Raw genomic sequence first — 19,570 nt, 5'->3', positions numbered from 1 at the left:
GGATAACGTCCACTATAGACACCCTGTCCTGGGAGCATCTTCAATCCTACAAGGCTACAGGGAGCCCGCCTGGTGGCACACAAACACCGAACAAGTATGGGACAAGCCTCAGTCAAAGCCACCCTTCCATCGCGTGCTGTCCCCTCTGTCCTGCAAGTGGCCTTCTCCCTGTGCGGGTGGCTGCCCCTGTCCCCACAGTGGTGGTCTCTAGCAGGACGGCGTTGAAGCCCTGGAAGCCATCTCTACCCGGGGCTGGCAGAGACCATGTCTCCCTGGGCAACAGGTGGGGGCTCGGGTGCTGGCCCAGAGGAAGGAAGGAGGGTGGGGCAGGACAGGCCACTTACCTGGGCCAGTCGGGTCTCCAAGCCTCCGCAGACGGCCACTGGAGGTCCTCGTGACTCCTAAAGACAGAGACAAAAGGCAAAGGTCATACGAGGCCACTGGGATCTCCCTCTAGGAGGATGGTTAACACCAAGCACATCCCAGCCTCTGCTCCTGCCATGGGCTCCAGAACCAGAAACCAGCCCTTTGGGGGGTCAGAAGCCCAGGTCCTCCCAAGTAAAGCTAAAGCTCAGACCTCAGAGTGATGATAGCCGCCACTGTCTAGATATGGGCTTCTGGCTGGGCACAGGGCCAAATCCTTTACACGCATTCTCCCAGCAACCCTTTACTACCCCAACTTTGCCAGTAAGCCCAAGTGATTCCCTAAGGCTACCGAGAGTTGAGCCCAGCAGACTCCAAAGTCTGGGCTCTGCCCAGTGTCCCACAGCCCTGTGGCCATCTGCAGGTGGAGAGAGAGCCTGGTGCCCTGCCAGGTACAGGCCAGCCCCTTCTGTGGCCCATGTCTGCCTTCTCACTCTGGGGTTTGCCCCTACCACCACCACGGGCATCCCAACCCAGCCCCCTCAGCTCCCAGGCCTGAGTGGAACCGGCTAGATTTGGGGAAGGTGTGGGACAAGCTGTTCTTACCTCCTGCCCTGGGAGAGAACCAGGACAGAGCCCCAAATTAGCACAGTCCCACATGGCACGTGCTCCCTCCAAACACACACAGGCCTTGGCCTGGCACTTGCTGGCTGGAGTGGCTTATGGCAGGCAAGTCCCGACTCAAGGGATTTGCCGAGGCGCTAAGCTGAGCAAACCCAAAGGCTATCGGCCTGGGAGAAGCAGGCAGCTGCCAGAGCACGGCACTCTGCAGGTGTCCCCGGACAACGTCATACAGCCTTCCTTCTGAGGGCTACAGGGACACCCCCACCAGGCCAGCAGAGGCCATGCCCACATCGAGACAGGGACGTGCCCTGCAGCCTCCACCTGACCCCAACCCTGGCTGCTAGTGCAAGAGGCTCTTGCCATGTCCATCCATCCGTCCATCTGTCCACAAACCCAGCCCTGAACTGTGACTAGCTGCAAGTGGACAAAGCCATCACGGTTTCCAAAGCTTCCAGAGCCACAGCAGAGTGACCTTCACACCTGGCCTTCATGGTCAGTTCCCCAGGCCCAAACCCAGAAGCAGTTTGCCCTTCAGGGAACTGGTACGGACAGTCAGTGCTAAGCCTGAGCCTCTCCATGCTGGGGGACCCCAAGACGTGCCACAGTCTTAGCTGAACCCTCCCACCATGTAGAGACACTGTGGGAAACACATGTGGCATGAGCCCCCAGGGAGGGTGTGACGCTTAGAGTAACCGAGGAAGCTTCCAGGGGGTAGTAAGGACCAAGCTGAGCCTTGAAGGAGAGGACAGGTGGAAACACCACTGACCATGGGCTGCAAGCTGTCCGTTCACTCAACCCAACAACCTCAGCAGACAGGTGCCGATGCCCCCTGCTTCATGCAGGAGGGAAGCAAGGCTCAGAGCAGAGCAAGACTCCCAAGGTCACCTCGCTGCCGAATTCTGCCAGAGCCCCAGGCTGACCCCAGCTGCATCTGCAACCTCACACAGCATCCTTCTCACGGTGCCACTGACTCTGATGGGCCCTCTGCTCCCCACTGAGCAATGAAAAGCCCACTGGGAAAACCTAGGGACTCCATGCCAGCCCCTCCAACAGAAAGGCTGACCCTGGCCCTGGCTATAGACCTGCAGGGTGCACATGCTGGGAGAGGCTGCTGTGGCTTCCAGAAGCGACAGCCCTCTTAAGACCAGGAGAGGGTGGCCCAGAGTGCATTTCTGGGGGGCTTCCCAGGGCTGGGCAGGGAGGGGAGCAAAGAGGAGGGGAGATAGGCCTTGCCCCCAAGGTTGCTGGGAGGACACAGTGGTGAGTCTGGGCCTCCCCACCCCCAGCTCAGCCCACTTCCCCAAGCACCGTGAGATGCTTGATGCACTGTGTAGAATAACGTGGAAGTCACTGTCATCTGTTCCACATGCCCCATGCACACACCGTCAATGAACTACAGACAGGCTCAGCTGTCCAGGGCTGAGAGCAGCACTAGGGAGTGACAGCTGTGCCCATAAACCCGATGTGCCACCAATGTGGAAACAATCCAGGGTGAGGAATGCCCAGCCCACCAAACATTGCTGTGGACTGAGTCACTTCCGGCTAAGACGGACTTCTCTGCAGGAGACGTTGGTGACAGAGGCTGCCCTGTCCTCACTGAGCCAGGCTGACACCCACCCCTGCTCCCTGTCCTCTGGCTCCTGGGAGAAAGTGAAATGGAAGTGGACCCATCAGGTTAACAGTTCCAGGGCATTTGAGCCCTAAGAAAGACTCTCCCCCATCCTCCCCACACCCGGGTGGGGGTGAAGGGGCGCTGATGAGGAAAACAGCATCTGTCTCAGATTTTTTGGGTGGAGTTTTGTTTTATTTACCCTGTTGATTTTTCGGATTTCCCAAAACAGGCGTCTGGTGCCTGGCAGCCCCTGGCACGGAGAAGAGCCAAGTGAGCTCCATTAATAAGAAGGGGGAGAGAGTGGCCTGGGGTTGCCCTGCACCCCAACAAACTATCAAGCTCGGCACAGTTGCTGCCACCACCCTCCCTGTCCTGGGAAGAGACCCCAGCTGGGAGCAGCTCCCATTCGGCTCCCAGACCCAATCACTCAGCAAATAGGTAGCTGGAAAGGCCTCTCAGACCTCTGATGACCCATCGTTCCAGGGAAGAACTGAGTTATTTTTATGTGACTTGAAAATAAAACATATTCGGAAGGAGAGAAGACGACTGACAAGCAGCTGTCTGGGATTAGACCAATTTATCTGAGCTTTCAGAGGCAACAGAGGCAGCAAAGTCTGGAGTTAGACCATCAGGTTTCGAATCCAGACCCCACCAGGCCCCGGGTGTGGGGCCCAAGAAACAACATCTGCTGTCTATCAATAAATCTCAGCTTCCTCGTCAGCCAAAGGGGGACGGAGAAGGTGCTTACGTGTAGGTTAAGATTAAGGACACTCCAAATTCACCGTGTATGACAAAGCTTCACCCGTATCCTATGTACAAATGTAAGATATTGAAAATTGTTTAGAAAATAAAAAAAGGTAAACCTAAGCAAAAAAAAAAAAAAGCTTAATTGAGAACACACATTATAAGCACTTAGCACAGTGCCAGGCACAAAATAAACACTTATTGATTATTATAATAATAGTATTACATATTACTATTATTACTGTACAACAGACATGTAAACCAGCCTAGGACCCAGGGATCTATTAGCAAAGCTTGGCTGCCTGGTGCTGATGCATTTTAACAAAATGTAAATCATAACCAGGACACCTGCTAGGGTGTTGCTACCCTGAGGCAGACTGGACTCCTTAATTCAAGCGAGCCAAACCCCTTCCCAGACCCTGGCAGGAAGTGGGGCAGTTTCCTAGATCCAGAGAAAACAGAATTTGGGGAGCTCCGAGTCGGTGCTCGCCAAGACCTGGCCCCCAGACACCTCCCTACCCGGCATCTGCTCACCTAGGCCAGGGCAAAGTCCAAGGACAAACATCAGTAAAACTTAACAGGCCGAGGCCATGAGATTAAAACATACTTCAGATAAGATGGGGCAAAAGACAGCAGAAGGCAGGAACCTGGGCCCATCCAAGGTGTTCCAAGAAAAAACACAGTCCTTAAAATCAGGAGAGAAGGTGCTGAAGACACGGAGACGGGGCTTCTGGTCCTCAGAGGAAGAGGGTGACCCTGGGTGGGCAGAGAGAGCTGGGCACCTTTGGAAGCGTTCTCCCTGTGGACTGGCACTCAGGACTGGGAGCCACCAAGAGAAAGACCCCCTTCCATGCAGCAGAAACCAAGCAGACCACCTGGCACCCTCCCTGCCCCTTTGCCTCAATTGCACCAAGCATAGCCCCCTCTTTGGACAGCAGCCTTGCAGAGAGAGAGGGGCACTGGCCCACGCGTCCAGGTGCCCAGAGCTTCTCTGATGTGTTTTCCCCAGGCATATAATTTGGGGAAGTTGGATAATAGAAGATATCATCAATGTGAAGGCCTTTATTTTTTTCTTTTAACCAAGTTTTTATGATGTAGCCTGCTAAATTACAAGGTGGAAATGGCTGTCTCCTCTCAGATCCTTCCAAACGCCCCGTGATCCAGGACAGCCCCAAACCTCTTGGGGGGTCTCAAACAGCCCAGACACCTCAGCCCCTGGTGCAGAGCAAGAATTGGGCTGTCCCAGGGAAGGGTGACACCATGATACCGCTACACTCCTGTTTTGCTTTTGTACCAACAGCGAATGGGGCCTGGATGGTCTTTCCTCTAATGAAGTCACCATTTTCTCAAAAGGGAGCTTTGCAGGAAAGGTGCTGCGAATCCACAGTGTGCAAATAGCCACCTTGAATAACGACAAGACACTTCCTACAGAAAAGAATCGATTCCCAACTTTTCTCAGACTCCTGAGCGAGCCCCTTGGGGTGAGTCACAGCAAACCTTGGCTGGAGGCAGCCTGGCTCCTCCTTCCCCAGGCCTCCCGTCACTCCTAGCCCAAGATGAGGGGCCCAAGGACCACAGACTTCAGCCCCTTTCTGCCCGACTCAGTCCTCGGCTCACAGATGCTGAGAAAGGCTGGGTTAAAGTCAGCGGTTTCAGTGAAGAGTCGAATTCCAGGCTTACCTTAGAGGAACCCAGATAAAGAGACAATGGCCACCTCCCTCTTCGGCTTGTCCTTTGCCGCATGGAGGGACCCTGAATAGGGGCACTGGGGAGATGGGGACCAGACCCTCCAAGACACAGGATAACCCTTCTTCCCCTCCAGGCCAAGTGTCAGCTGATTCATCCACAAGAAACATGCTTCTACTGAAGATTAAACCCTGCCAGAGGGGTTCTCAGCAGAGCCCCTGGCCTAGAAGCCAGAAGTTCTAGTCTCTTCTCTAGCTCCTAGCTGGGAAGCACCAGCTCATAGCTCCTGTGGGAGGCAAACAGACCACCCAACTACAAAATGCCAAGGAAAAGGAGGTGCCACACTGGTCCTGGTGTGGCACCCTCAGCCCTATCTGGGGAGGGGAAGGGGTAGGGTTAGGTTAGCTCTGGGGTAGGGTTAGGGTTAGGGTTAAGGTTGATGGGCCATGCCCATCACAGGACGATGGTGCTAACAAGGAAGCCACAGAGCCCTACTCTGAAGATTCACTCACTTTTGGGTGTTTGGACTCTGGCTCCATTAATCCTAAATTTCAGATAAATAATTTGAACAAATATAAAAAAAAAATTGGCTCAGTGGCCATATCACAGTGGTTACAGTGCCAGCTACATACACTGAGGCTGGTGGGTTCAAACCTGGGCCAGCTAAACAACAATGACAAATGCAACAAAAATAGCCAGGCATCGTGGCAGGCGTCTGTAGTCCCAGCTACTTGGGAGGCAGAGGCAGGAGAATTGTTTGAGCCCAGGAGTTGGAGGTTTCTGTGAGCTGTGATGCCATGGCACTCTACCCAAAGCAACAGCTTGATGCTTTGTCTCAAAAAAATAAATAAATAAAAGTGACACTCCGTCTCAAAAAAAAAATTATTTAAGCATACGTGTATCCCAAATTTTTGTGGGCTATACCTATACTAAAAATTAATGCTTGTTAATCTGAAATTCAAATTTAATTCATTGTCCAAAGAGGCAGTGGGGTTGTGGATTGGCAGAAGAGCAGAGAGATGACTTTAACTCTCTGCTGACCAGACCCAGCACTTTAGCAGCCTCAGGTCTCCAGAGACCCGCCATCTGTTCGAGTGACCAAGAAGGGAGATAAAAGGCCCAAGGTCTCAAGTCCTTGGACAGGTCAGCCCAGCCCTCCAGACTCATCCATGACTGGCCAAGAAGAGCCACAAAATGTCAGAGGCGCCAACAGCTGGGACCTGCTATGGACAATGCTTCCTCCAAGAAGCCTCACGGCAAGGCCAGGAGCTGGGTGGATCTCGGAGAGGAGCTGCAGCCTTTCAGGCCAGTCTGTCGGTTAGATTCTATATGGCCCCCAAAGCACCCAAACAGATCAGGGAAGTAATGAGAAGCAGAAAGGGTAGGGGTGAGCCACCATGAGACATGGTCAGAGGAAGTGATCTATCTCCATGTGCCCAAGACTAGCACCTCCCTGGGGACGTCCAGGCCCCTGGACCCCCATCCACACTCCTGGGTGAGAATCTCTGTTCTATAGGAAAGGCAGCCTGAGTGTGGGGGCAGTGAGAGAACCAAGAGGAAACTGCCACATTTCCCTACCACTCTGGCCAAGTGGCTCTGAGCTCCCTGCAGCAGCTGTGGTGGTAGCTCCCCAGGGTTAGGGTTAGGGTCATCCAGGGCACCCCCAACTCCTTTTTGCTGCTGACTCACTTCCCCAAGTAGACATTTCTGCTGGATGGGAGAGCCCTGGACCACGGATAAATGCTCCAGCCCACTGGGCAGCTGGAGGTCTGTAGTCATTGACCTCTGCCAGGCCCTGTGAACCTAGAGAAAGGAAATGGGTTTCCTGGGGAAGCTGCTGACACCTTCACGCTGCCATAAGTGCATAGGCTGCATCTCATTCCTGGTTAGAAAGCAGTCATGCAGCAGCGGCGGCCATCTGCTGAAGGCCCAGGATAAGTCACACACTGTGCTGGCCTCATGACTTCCAGATGCTGCCTCCTCCCCCTTTTGCAGATGAAGTAACTGAGTTTCAGAGGAAGGATCCTGGACGTGGCCCCCCTCCTCTCTGACCTGTGCCTCCCTCCTCCTCCTCCCCTGTTCCACTGCAGCCCTGTGGCCTTCTTGCCATTTCTGGGGTGCACCAAGCTTGCTCCCACCCAGGCTACTTGCACGCCACCTCCTTCCTGTCTTCCCAATCCCAGTTCACCCGGGACCTTCTGAGACTCCTGCCCACTCAACATGGCGGTCACTTTCTATGGAATCACCATATACCATATATAATTCCTTACATAGCACTTAGTCCTAGTTGATATTTTCCTTTATTAATTGATGGATGGATTGATTTTCTGTTTCCTTCTACTGAACATAAGTGCCAAGAGAGAAGAGCCCTGTCTGCTCACTGCTGTGTCTGGTGCTCATCATGGCACCCGGCACACAGCAGGTGCTCTGTGCACCCATGATGCTGCTCAGATGCCGTGACAGGCTAATCTTATGTGTCAGCTGGACTGAACTGATGCATTCCTAGATGGCTGGTAAAGCATTATTTCTGGGTGTCTGCAAGGGTGTTTCCAGAGGAGACTGACAGATCAGTGGGTCAGGTGAAGAAGATCCACCCTCAGTGTGGGTGGGCATCAACAAAAAGGCAAATTCTCACTCTCCTCCACCTCCTCCCATCACCACCTCCTGGAGCTTGAATACACTCTTCCTCCTCCTGGCCTTATACCAACAGTCCCCAGCTTCTCAGTCCTTTGGCTGCTAAGTGAGAGTTACACCACCAGCCTCCCCAGTTCCCAGGACCCAGGTTGAGCCTCACTGCCAACTGAGTCTCCAACTGGCAGATGGCCTATCATGGGACCTCTCAGCCTCCACAGTTGCATGAGCCAAATCCCAAAATCTTATCCATCCATCCATCTGCCTACCCACCTATCTATCCATCCATCTGTCTACCTATCCATCTATCTATCCATCCATCTATCCATCTACCCAGCTATCTAGCCAAACATCTATCTACCCATGTACCTATCCACCTATCTATCCATCTATCTATCCATACATCATCTAGCCATCTACCTATTCATCCCTCCATCCATCCAACTATCCATCCATCCATTCATCATCTAGCCATCTACCTGTTCATCCCTCCATCCATCCATTCATCATTTAGCCATCTACCTATTCATCCATCCACCCATCCATCCATCCATCCGTCCATCCATTCATCATCTAGCCATCTACCTATTCATCCATCCACCCATCCATCCATCCATCTGTCCATCCATTCATCATCTAGCCATCTAGCCATCCATCCTTCCATCCATCCATCTATCTATACGCTATTGGCTTGTCTCTCTGGAGAAGCCTGACTAACACAAATGGTATTCATCCCTCCATGCATCTGTCCATCCATTCATCATCTAGCCATCTACCTATTCATCCGTCCATCCACCCATCCATCCGTCCATCCATTCATCATCTAGCCATCTACCTATTCATCCATCCATCTATCCATCCATCCATCCATCCATCCATTCATCATCTAGCCATCTACCTATTCATCCATCCACCTATCCATCTATCCATCCCTCCATCCATTCATCATCTAGCCATCTACCTATTCATCCATCTACCCATCCATCCATCCATCCGTGCATCCATTCATCATCTAGCCATCTACCTATTCATCCATCCATCTATCCATCCATCCATCCATCCATCCATTCATCATCTAGCCATCTACCTATTCATCCATCCACCTATCCATCCATCCATCCATCCATCCATTCATCATCTAGCCATCTACCTAATTCATCCATCCACCCATCCATCCATCCATCCGTCCATCCATTCATCATCTAGCCATCTAGCCATCCATCCTTCCATCCATCCATCTATCTATATGCTACTGGCTTGTCTCTCTGGAGAAGCCTGACTAACACAAATGGTATTCATCCCTCCATGCATCTGTCCATCCATTCATCATCTAGCCATCTACCTATTCATCCATCCATCCATCCATCCATCTATCCATCCCTCCATCCATTCATCATCTAGCCATCTACCTATTCATCCATCCACCCATCCATCCATCCATCCGTCCATCCATTCATCATCTAGCCATCTACCTATTCATCCATCCATCCATCCATCCACCCATTCATCTAGCTATCTACCTATTCATCCATCCATCTATCCATCCATCCATCCGTCCATCCATTCATCATCTAGCCATCTACCTATTCATCCATCCATCCATACGTCCATCCATTCATCATCTAGCCATCTACCTATTCATCCATCCATCCATCCATCCACCCATTCATCTAGCCATCTACCTATTCATCCATCCACCCATCCATCCATCCATCCATTCATCATCTAACCATCTACCTATTCATCCATCCATCCATCCATCCATTCATCATCTAGCCATCTACCTATCCACATATCTATCCATCTGTCTATCTGTTGGTGGATTGATCTATCCATCCATCCATTTATCCAGCCTTTCATTCTTCTACACATTTTTACATCCATCTATCCATTCATCCTTCCATCCATCCATCTATCTATATGCTACTGGTTTGTCTCTCTGGAGAAGCCTAACACAAATGGTATCTTAGCTCAGGCTGCCATGACACAATACTATGGACTGAGTGGCTTAAACAACAGAAATTTATTTTCTCCTAGTTCAGAGGCCAAAGTCCAAGACCAATGTGCCATCAGAGTTGGCTTCTGGCCAGGCCTCCCTCAGCTTGTAGACGGCTCCACCTCATTGCTGTGTCTTCACGTGGCTTCTCCTCTGTACTCAAGCAAGGGGGAAAGAGAGATCTCTGATGTTGCCTCACATGCAACTGTAAATGCCCTAGACCCTTCTCTTTCTTTCTTGGTGAGAATCACAGAAAATAGGATTTATTAGAATTCTAGTGTTTGTAGGACAAAAATTTATAGCAGCAGCACCAACTTGGTGTTAACTTTCACTTTTTTAATGCATCTCAATTATCAAAAATAAAAAGTAAATTTTGATCAGCCAGAAAGATTCATTCTTTCTATTATTCTCTCAATAGAAAAATGATATTACAAAGTCATCATAGAAAGAAGTAATGCCCCCCAAAAGAAAAAGGAAAAATATTACATTGGAGATATGATGGTAGTCCATTGATACTTTCATGGATTTTGTGATGGTTATGACATTCAACAACTGTTTTGTTTTTTAAGACAGAGTCTCACTATGTGGCCCTTGGTAGAGTGCCATGGAGTCATAGCACACAACAACCTCTAACTCCTGGGCTCAAATGATCCTCTTGCCTCAGCCTCCTGAGTAGCTGAGACTACAGGCACTTGCCACAACACCCAGCTAGTTTTTTAGAAATGGGGTCTTGCTCTTGCTCAGGCTGGTCTCGAACTCCTGACCTCCAGCAATCCACCTGTCTTGGCCCCCCCAGAGTGCTATGATTATAGTCATGAGCCACCACACCCAGCCCTTAACAGCTGTTTAAAGTTTATAATTTGTTATTATTTTTTTCTCATTGTAAGTTAGTAGTCACGTCCATACCTTTAAAGGTTGTATAAGCCCCACATGTGCTGGCTCTGGCTGCCTGTCTGTTCCCTACCTGACCTCCCCTGTTCTATCATCTGTACAACAAATTCCCTGCATTTAAGTCCTTCTACATCTTCAAGTGGCTTCTGTTTCCTGGTTAGACCCTGTCACACAGGTGTGGACAAACTGCATACATGAGAAAGACAAGCAGGTTAGCAGGTGGGGCCAGGAAACCAAAGGGAGAGTGCAGGGGACGTGGACGGCGATTAGCAGTCAGAGGGTGCTGCAGACAAGAGGAGGAGGAACAGAGAGCATGGAAAGTCTGTACCAGTATCCATCCTTTCTGCCCAGTGGACACCAAGTCACCAGAGAGGTGACACATCTCACTCGACCTTTCTCAGGCCATCAAATTATAACTCAGGGATGTAGCATAGAGAGATAGGGCCGTGGGGCTAATGGGCGGAAGGGCCCTGTGCAGACTGCCTGGAATGACAGGAGGATGACTGAGGTGAGAGGAACAAACAGAGGGTAGTCAGTCACACAATTTTCTGAGGGTTCCAGAAGAAATTTCTGCACAAGTAACAAGCCAGCAGGGTGACCGATCATGACTGACTACTGAGGCATGATTCAGGCTGGCCCAGGAAGCAAAGCGATGACTCCTGGGGTCCAGACGCAAGTCACAGGGCCAAGGAAGTGATGGGGAAAGGGGAGGCTGCCTGGGGCCCCTGGCATTACATACCAGTCACAAAAAGGACCCAAAAACTATGGCAAGGAGATGACCTAACAAATCAGTAAGCCCTGGGACTTGTCAGTGATACCTCAGACTGGTAAACAGGACAAATGGCAATTCTGTTCATGAAGCCTCTTTGTAAGACAGCGAGGTAAGAACGCTTGTCTGGTATTTGGGGGCAATCCCAGGAATGCCAGAAAAGAAACTCATCTTGGGAATATTCTCTTAAATTAAATGCCTGGAGAAATTTGTGTGAAAGAGAAGTCATCAGTCTAGCTGGTTACCAAAGACAGAGAAAGACCACCAGAAACCAAGTGGACAGAAGCAGTGATTTTATAAAAGCGAGTTCTGGGGTTGACGCCAGTGTCCGACCAGCCCACAGCCCTCAGCTAACATCACATCTTTACTCTGGACAGCACCCTGCAGAGTCACAGGCCACATCTTCACCCAGGAGTGAGGTCCATCTCGGCAGATGGTTTATGAAAGCTGGTGAGAGGATGGTTCTTTAAATTACGGAGCACCCATATAGAAAGCCACTGTAGCGGTAATTACGAAATACATGCCTGGATTTGGATTTCAAGTGAAAAGAACAGAACTGAACATTCATAATTAAATCAAATAATATACCTTATACCTGTGTAGACAAGCACTTAAGGGACCACAAAAAGAGATGCTACAACAGGTGGGATTGCTGAATTTTTCCTTTTAATTTCTCATTCGCCTTTTTTGGTAATAAGTAATACACAAAATTGACAACAGCAACAATAAAAACAGCAAAAGAGAAAGAACAGATACATAGTGTATTTTACAAAGTTTTCCTTAAAAAGAAAAAAAAAGTGTAATGCAAAGGCCCAGCAGTTAAAGTGTTAACTTCCAGCTACCAGGAAGGCTCTGCCATCCAGAATGACTCATGTGCCCGTAGCAGAAGTTTGCCACACCTTGGGCCCCTAAAGCTGGGAGGCAGCGTGATGCCAACATTGGTAAGAAATCCACCACCTCCCCCACCACCCTGCGATGCAGCCACTGTTTGCCCTTGGCTGCAGTTCCCCTGCCAAGTATCTGTCTACACCACTGGGTCACCTCTGAGCACCAACCTACCATCCCACAATCCATGTTTGACTCTTGTGGCTACAGAGCCAAAGTCAGGTATTTATTAGTGTGTTTTGCCAATGACCCTCCAAATCTCTCTGGATTGAGTTAGCAAAGCCCTTAACAGATAACGGGTTGGATTTAACCCACTTCCAAGTGGCTTGGGTTACGCGGGCATTATTCCCCCGCTGGGATCTGATTCTGGATGGGAACAGGAGCCATAGTTATGGGAAGGCCATGAACGGATGCCCAGGATGTGGGATCAGATTGATCTCCAGCCCAGGGCCCAGAGGCAGCCTGCGCACTCGTCCCACCCAGCCCTTTCCGGTATCGCACCCACCGGGGCCATCTCAAACCAGGGCACAGTCACTGCTGCTCCTGTTCCGCCACTGCCCCAACACGCCCGGCCTGCCGAGGACGAGGGACTTCCTCAGCTGCTGCAGTCTGCCCCTGACTCCCAGGTGCAGCACTTGGAAGACCAGAGCATCATGGCCATAGCCCAGATTTCCCTGCAGGTCACTTAAGTGGCCTGGGAGGAGCCAGAAAGGGGGCAATACATTCACCTTGCCAGAGACGGAAGCCACTTCCGTCATCAGAAAAGGACAGCACACCTACCTGGGCCACTGTTTTGTAACCTCAGATAGTGTGGGGAGAGAAGCAGCGAGCAGTCCAAAGTCCCAGAGAGGACTTCCTGGCCCTTCGCACCCCTTAACCCAGTGACTCCTGGGGGCCCCTGGAAGTTGGGGCCCATACACTTGGGCCTTACTGGCCATTCAAGGCTCTTCTCGCCCAGACACAAAGGGCCGCTGGGGGCCTCGAGCCAACACTACTCAAAGGGTGACCGGTGACTTGGGCTCCTGCCAGAGAGGGCTGGCAGCCTGGGCCCAGGGGCCACGCTGTGACCCGAAGCTGGGATCATCTTACACTCCCTGCACTGCTCCTGTTTCCTGTCCTGGAGGTTTCTAGGCTGCCGACAGTCATGCTTCGGAGAACCAGGTCAGATCAGGCTGGAACAAAGCTAAGCTGTTGCAGAGCTGCCAAGAGGCCACTGGTGGTCAACACTCTGGGGACGCCACCTCCTCCGCCAGCTCAGCTCAATGTCCCCCTTCAAAGGGGCTGCAAATGGACCTGGCCCCAGGGTAGGGCCGGGAAATAAGGCCGAGGGAAACTGGGCTGGAAGCAGAGTGTCACACTCCACCCTGGAGACCCAAGGCCAGGCCACCCCCCACAGCTGGTGCCCTGGGTGCAGCCAAAAGGCGTAAACACAGCCTGGCACTTAGCAGCACCGGACAGACATTTCTGGAATGAATGACCGAATGCACATGGAGAGTTAAAACAGGACAGGCAGCTCTGGGAGACGGGCGCCTCATGGCTCAGCAGGGCAGCTCTGGCAGAGCCAGCCGATGCCTGGCCTCCCAGAACAGCTATCCCACCAGAGGATGTTCAGGGGTGACCAGCCCAGCAGCCATGGGGCACTTCCCTGCTCTCAGGGAAGCTCAGTGCCCTGCAGGCCTGGGTGCCATGTGACCCCCATGCCTGACACCACGGCGGTGCCCTGGCCAGGGCCCTGCATCCACCCGCACAGATCCCTCTGTTCAGCAACTCCAAAGCACATGACCTGGCAACTGCCACCAGGACCATCTGGCTGAGGTCTTTGCCAGAGACAGCCACTTGGCACCAGGTGGCTGCAGCCTTGTGCACTGTGCACAATCCAGGGGGCTTCACCGGACTCTGGCACCCACTGAGCCCCCACAAATCCCTGGTGATAGCCTAGAGCCAAAACGTTTCCGAGGTAATAGCTCCAACAGCAGAGGTACAGGAACCCGGCATGTCACCACCCTCCCCACTGTGAAGGCTCACACCCTTTCTCTGGAGCCCCTCACAGCATCAAAGCCAGCCAGATCTGCCCAGGAAGTGCCACACTCTGGCCCCGGGCTGGCCCCCACACTTGTGTGCGCTGAACCTTCCTTATCGCACACATCTTAAGCAAACTGCAAGGCCCAAGCAACACTGCCCATGGGCAAACAGCAGTGCGGAAACCAGAGAGCCTGCAGGTCCCATCCATGTGGGGCCGTCAGGGCCACCTGAGATGGGCAGAAGGGTCTCAGAGGAGGGCAGCCTGAGAAGGCGAGTGGGGAATCAAACCTTGCCATAGGTCCTCCGGTGACAGATGCTCTGTAGACACCTGCCTGGGACCTTCCAGCACAGGGTTGTCGGCCCCCACATCCCCCTGGACATAGACTTGAGACAGCTGCTCCTGAATGGCAATTCTGCGCCCCACCCTCTCCACCCGACCAGGCTTGCGCTGGGTGCATGGGAGCTGCAGTTCCAGGAAGGTGAGCTAGTGCACTGTCTCAAATTCAAGGTGATGGCCGGGTGCACTGCCCTGAGCTCTAAGAGCCCCTCTGGGCCGTCAGTCTGGGGTGAGGGGCAGGGCAGGCGGCCCCAGCATGCCTCCCTAACGCCCACAACAGGCTGCAGAGAGGAGTGGCCCAGGATTCAGGCTCAGCCAGCTCACTCATGACGGGGGGGCTGCAGGAGGGGGGCCCGGGTTGGACAGAGCCACAGACTAACTGCACGAGGTGGCTCTCTCTCTCCAGCCAAGGTCCCCTGAATGTGCCAGAGCAAACAAGCCTGGACATGAGGAGACAAGAGGTGGTAAATAAGCACAGAGACAGGGTGAGGGGCCGGGTAGGGAAGAGGAAGAAGCTCTGTGTTCATGCCCTTCCCACACTTCCATCACCCGGGGTTAGCTGATGGGGAAGTATTCTCTGGGGGTGCAATTCCTCGCCCTTCCCGTAAACAGCTCCCGGAGGGCTGGGTGGGGGTGAAACCGGCATCCCCTGAGGCTGAGCCAAAGCGCTTAATCACGTCCCACACTGGGAGTGATTCCTCTGGGTGCAGCCTCCCTCCCTACCCACACCTTCGGGGAAGTCACCACAGCCAGAGCTCTTTAACCTTGGCTGGTACCCTCTGGAATCTCCCAAAGGCCACAAGGAACCTCCAGAATAATCCCAAGTGCACTCAAAAATGAAATCTCTGCTCTAAATCTCCTGCCACCATCACTGAGGATTCCCAGGGGAGCCTGAGACACTGAGAGGCAAGTTCCATGTGACCCAGTGTGCAACGAGAAACCCCAAACTCAGAACCCCAGAGAAGCAGAGGGCTCAGATCACAGACTCCACACGGTGTGTGGGGCCGGGGTGGAGGCCTTCAACCAACAGCGGTAAGGAAGGTGGGCAAGAGCTCAGGGCAGGCTAGAGAGGACAGTGACATTCACTCCCCTCCCTGCTGTCAGTGACGCTAATGGGCACAACTACAGCTAACAAGTTTCAGAGCAGACCTTTCTAAGTCTTATTATGCACGAACTCACTTAATCTTCACTGCAACTTACTGTCATCACTGTTTAACAAACGAGGCCAATGACACATGTGAGATAAAGTGCTTTGTCCCATCGTAAGAGGTGACAGCTTGGAACTGAATCCCAGGACCTGGAGCCTCTGAGCCCAGGAGCAAAGCCACTGGGCCACACTGCCTGTGGATTACCACTGCCTCTGCCCCACACGAGGGCCGGGGGTCCATCCACGAAAGGCCGGGCAGCATCGGAGCTGTCAGCTAGAGCCCACCCTCCTGATTCTGCCCCAACCCTGCAGCATCTGGGCCTTTGCTTCACTCTCTAGCTAGAAAGATACTCCCACTCTGCCTTTTTTACATTTTTTTCTGTTTTATTTTAGATTAATATGAGGGTACAAACGATTAGGTTACATTGTGTTTGTTAGGTAAAGTCCAAGTTGTAGTTGAGCCCTTCACCCAGGAGGTGTGCTGTATACCCTTACATTGCACCCATTAGGTGAGTACCCCTGCCTTTCTTAAACAGATGGGGGTCTCGAGTGCAGAAACTATTTAAGATGCCATCGTGGGGCACTATAGCCTCAAACTTTTGGATTCAAGCGATCCTCCTGCCTCAGGCTCTCCAGTAGCTGGTGCTACAGATGTGCTCCATGGCACCTGGCTAAGACCCTTTCTGTTGTCCACTGCTCCAGGCCGCTGTTCCTCACACCCTAGCTCAATCTCACCTCCTCCTAAATCCTCCTGCCCCTGGGAGGCTGCGCTGCCCCAGAGGGAGGGGTGTTAATGATCTGGTGTCTCACCTTCATCCCACCTCCCCACCAGAATGCAAGTTCTCTGCAAGCAAGAACCACACCTTGTCATCATTTTTGTACCCTCTCGCCCCTGGCTGTGTGTGCCCAACACACAGAGTGTTCCATGAATGTACACAGACCCGAGGTACTCGAGATTGCCCCAAAACAGACTTCTGAAGTCTTTCTCCTTTTCAGAGGCTCATGAGTGCTGAAACCAGCTCTACTGAGAACAGCATTATAATCATTCCATTTACTGTCAAGCCCGTAAATAGGTCCAGACGCAACAATTCCACCCATTCTAGGTGAAAAAATAAAAATCTTCCTGGTCGTCCTTGGATTTTCAGACACTAGGGGGATTCTCAGCATCCTTTGCTGCTTTCCTTAATTTCATGGTGTTGATGGCTGCTTAGGAGTCAGACTGACTTCTGCAAGTGCCCCTACCCAGAACAACGCTGGCACCAGGAGGACTCAAGGACACTCAGTGTGGGGACGAGAGGCCACCCTGACTGGGGCCTCCCACCCGACTCCATATAACTGCAACAGAGTGGCCCAGCCCACCTGGGACCACTGCCAGGAGGGAAACAAACTGGAAATGGTCCAAATCCTGCTTTCTCCCCATCCTCAGAGAGGCCCCACCCTTTGGGTAAACACGAGGAGCCATGGAGGCTGCTTTTACAAGAGCGGGTTCCTACTTACCCCACAAACTCTACTTCCACCGACTGCAAAAAGTTTTGTCCCCAGTGGGGAGTCGGGTAGGCGTGGGAAAGAGGAGTAAGGGGCAAACATGACCATCTCCCCACCTCCAGACAAGCCCTGGGCATGGGGACTTCAAGTCTGCAGGGCCCTCTGGCACCTGTGCAGGAGGGTCTCAACAGAAAAAGCCAAGGACCCATGAGGGGACAGGACCCGATCACCCCTACTGTTCTGACCCACCAGCTGGAGATGAGGTGTAAGGAGCCAAGGGAAAGGGCAAATGTCCATTCCTGGGCAGGCTAGAGGTTCCCCAAGGCAGCGACACCCACAACCATCTCAAATATTTGGAGCACGCTGGGGAGGAAGGGAGCCCCAAGTGCCAAAACCAAATCTATGCCTCCTGGAAGCCTCCTGGTCCCCCACTGTCACATCAACCCACCACGTTCCTGAGGCAGAGCTGTGCTCAGGGAGTTTGCACAAGAGGCTATGTTTGCAACAAGAGGCTGAAAATGGAAATTCTAGGCTCCTGACCCAGAAGGATATTTTAGGGGAAGTTCTAATAATCCTCTTGGAGACAAGGTGTCCATTACTCGTTTTGGTTCCTGAATACGGGAAATAAGAAGAAACTGTAAATGTGCCCAAAGGCAGGAGGATGGCCCAAATGACCTCTTCAGCTCAATTCAGTCCCACGATTCTGTCCTCTTATTAATAAAGATTAATTCAACAGTCCTTGAATGAAAAGTTTATGTCAGTTGTGCAGGGTGAGCAGAGGAGGAGATGGTGTGTGTTGTCACTTGAGGGCTGGTGGCAAAAGGATCTTGTCTGACACCTTTGGGGAAAACTGGAAAGGATAAGAAGGAAAGGGAAGAGAAGCAGAGGGGAAGGGAAGGGAGAGGAAAGGATGGGAGGGAAGGCGGGAAGTCAGGAAGGAGACCCAGGTTACCCTTAACCTGGCCCCATGGCCTCAGTAGAGTTGGGGTTCTGGTTAGCCCATGCACAGGTCAGGGAGGGTGCTGAGCGCCCAGGCGGCCCCTCCACCTGCCTAAGGTAGGACCTGGTGGAGTCGAGCTGGGATACCAGCACGCTGAGGGCACCCTGAGATGCAAAAGCTGACCCCGAGTGTCCAAGCTGGGGCTCTACTTGGTGGCCTCATTTGGAAACCTTCGTACTCCACTGGGTAGAGGAATAACAGGAGTTAATCTGAGGAAAGGCTGCTGGCCTGATCACCCTCCTGGAAGTCTGACCCCGAGGACACCCCTGCACCCAGCGCCACCTGCCCTGCCACCCACACGGACGCACAGGGACCCAAAGCGCCCTACCCGCGACGGATTCCAGCGACCCTGCAAGCAAGGGACAAGGAAGGCGACCCTGCCCAGGACGGCGCGACCCCCAGAGCAGCCCCTGAGACACCTGGGCGGGCAAGGGCTGAGGGCAGCGGCAGGGGACCCTTAGCTGCCGCGCTGGGGTTGGAGGGGTCAGGTGCCGGCGCCCCAACACCGGCGTCCCGCGGGAGCGGCGACTTGGAGCAAAGGGAAAGACCAAGTTCATCCGGAGGAGTTAGACGGGTCCCGGGTGTGCCCGCCGCAGGGGGGCGCTCGCGAGACGCCGACCCTCCCACGCCGCACGCGGCGCCCACCTGAGTACGACTTCTTCATGGTGCCACCGCGGCCGCCGCTCCCGGGAGAGTGTGGCGACAGAGCCGCGGGGCGCGGGCTCCCGGGTCGCTAATCCCGGGCGGGGTGGGAGGGCCGGGGCGGGGAGGAGGGCGGCCCCGCCCCGCCGAGGTGCGCGGGGCGCTTTTCCGCGGGTCCCCCGCGTCCCCGCGCTACACCTGGCCGAGCCCGGGGACGCCTTGGACGCCGGCCGGGGACTGTGCCTCCGCGCAGGGTGGCCCAAGGGTGGGGGTCGCCGCTGCGCCTCCGCGCGCCACACCCCAGTGGAGCGAATGGTTCGCTCCGGGCGGGGCGGGCCCCGCAGGTGAAGGCGGGAGGGCAGCGAGCGCCCGGGGCCGCCCCAGGTCGGGCGGGGCGGGCAGAGTCGCGGGGTCGGAGCCCGGGCGGTCAGTGCCTCAGCAGGCGGAGCAACGCAGGGCTGGCCAGCGCCGGACAGACTCGGGCACCTGTCCCGCTACTCCTCTGGCGGTCATACAGGTGAACTGCAGTGACTCTGCTGATGAATTGGAGCCTCAGTTTCCTCATCTGTAAAAGGGGTGCGCTGGGCCAGATGATAATTTTTGTTCCAACTGGGAGGCCTTGAGCCTCTGCTCTGTGCCATGTAATGGGCAGACGAGGGGACTGCTCTTTATAGCCAGGTAATGTAGGTAGTGATGAGAGTGTGTAAAACTTGTACAGAGGAATTCTCTCTGCTTT

The 19,570-nt window shown here is 53.3% G+C and overlaps 1 protein-coding gene across 2 annotated transcripts in view; it reads right to left on the bottom strand.

The window, feature by feature from the left end:
- SEPTIN9 (septin 9) overlaps nucleotides 1–18,941 on the bottom strand; it is a 170,967-nt gene extending 152,026 nt beyond the window's left edge. Inside the window, exons 1-2 of one of the 2 annotated variants that reach the window (XM_053567612.1) lie at nucleotides 18,838–18,941; nucleotides 345–401 (exon numbers count right to left, since the gene is read on the bottom strand). In XM_053567612.1, the coding sequence (XP_053423587.1) occupies nucleotides 345–401; nucleotides 18,838–18,856 (76 nt within the window). In that variant the 5' untranslated portion in view covers nucleotides 18,857–18,941. The remainder of the gene's footprint in view (nucleotides 1–344; nucleotides 402–18,837) is intronic. The other variant, XM_053567615.1, reaches the window with a different exon arrangement.
- Between the last annotated feature and the right edge of the window lie 629 nt (nucleotides 18,942–19,570).

The sequence above is a fragment of the Nycticebus coucang genome, chromosome 18 (genome assembly GCF_027406575.1).
Source record: "Nycticebus coucang isolate mNycCou1 chromosome 18, mNycCou1.pri, whole genome shotgun sequence".
NCBI classification, from domain to species: domain Eukaryota; kingdom Metazoa; phylum Chordata; class Mammalia; order Primates; family Lorisidae; genus Nycticebus; species Nycticebus coucang.
This window is presented reverse-complemented; position numbering and strand designations above follow the sequence as displayed.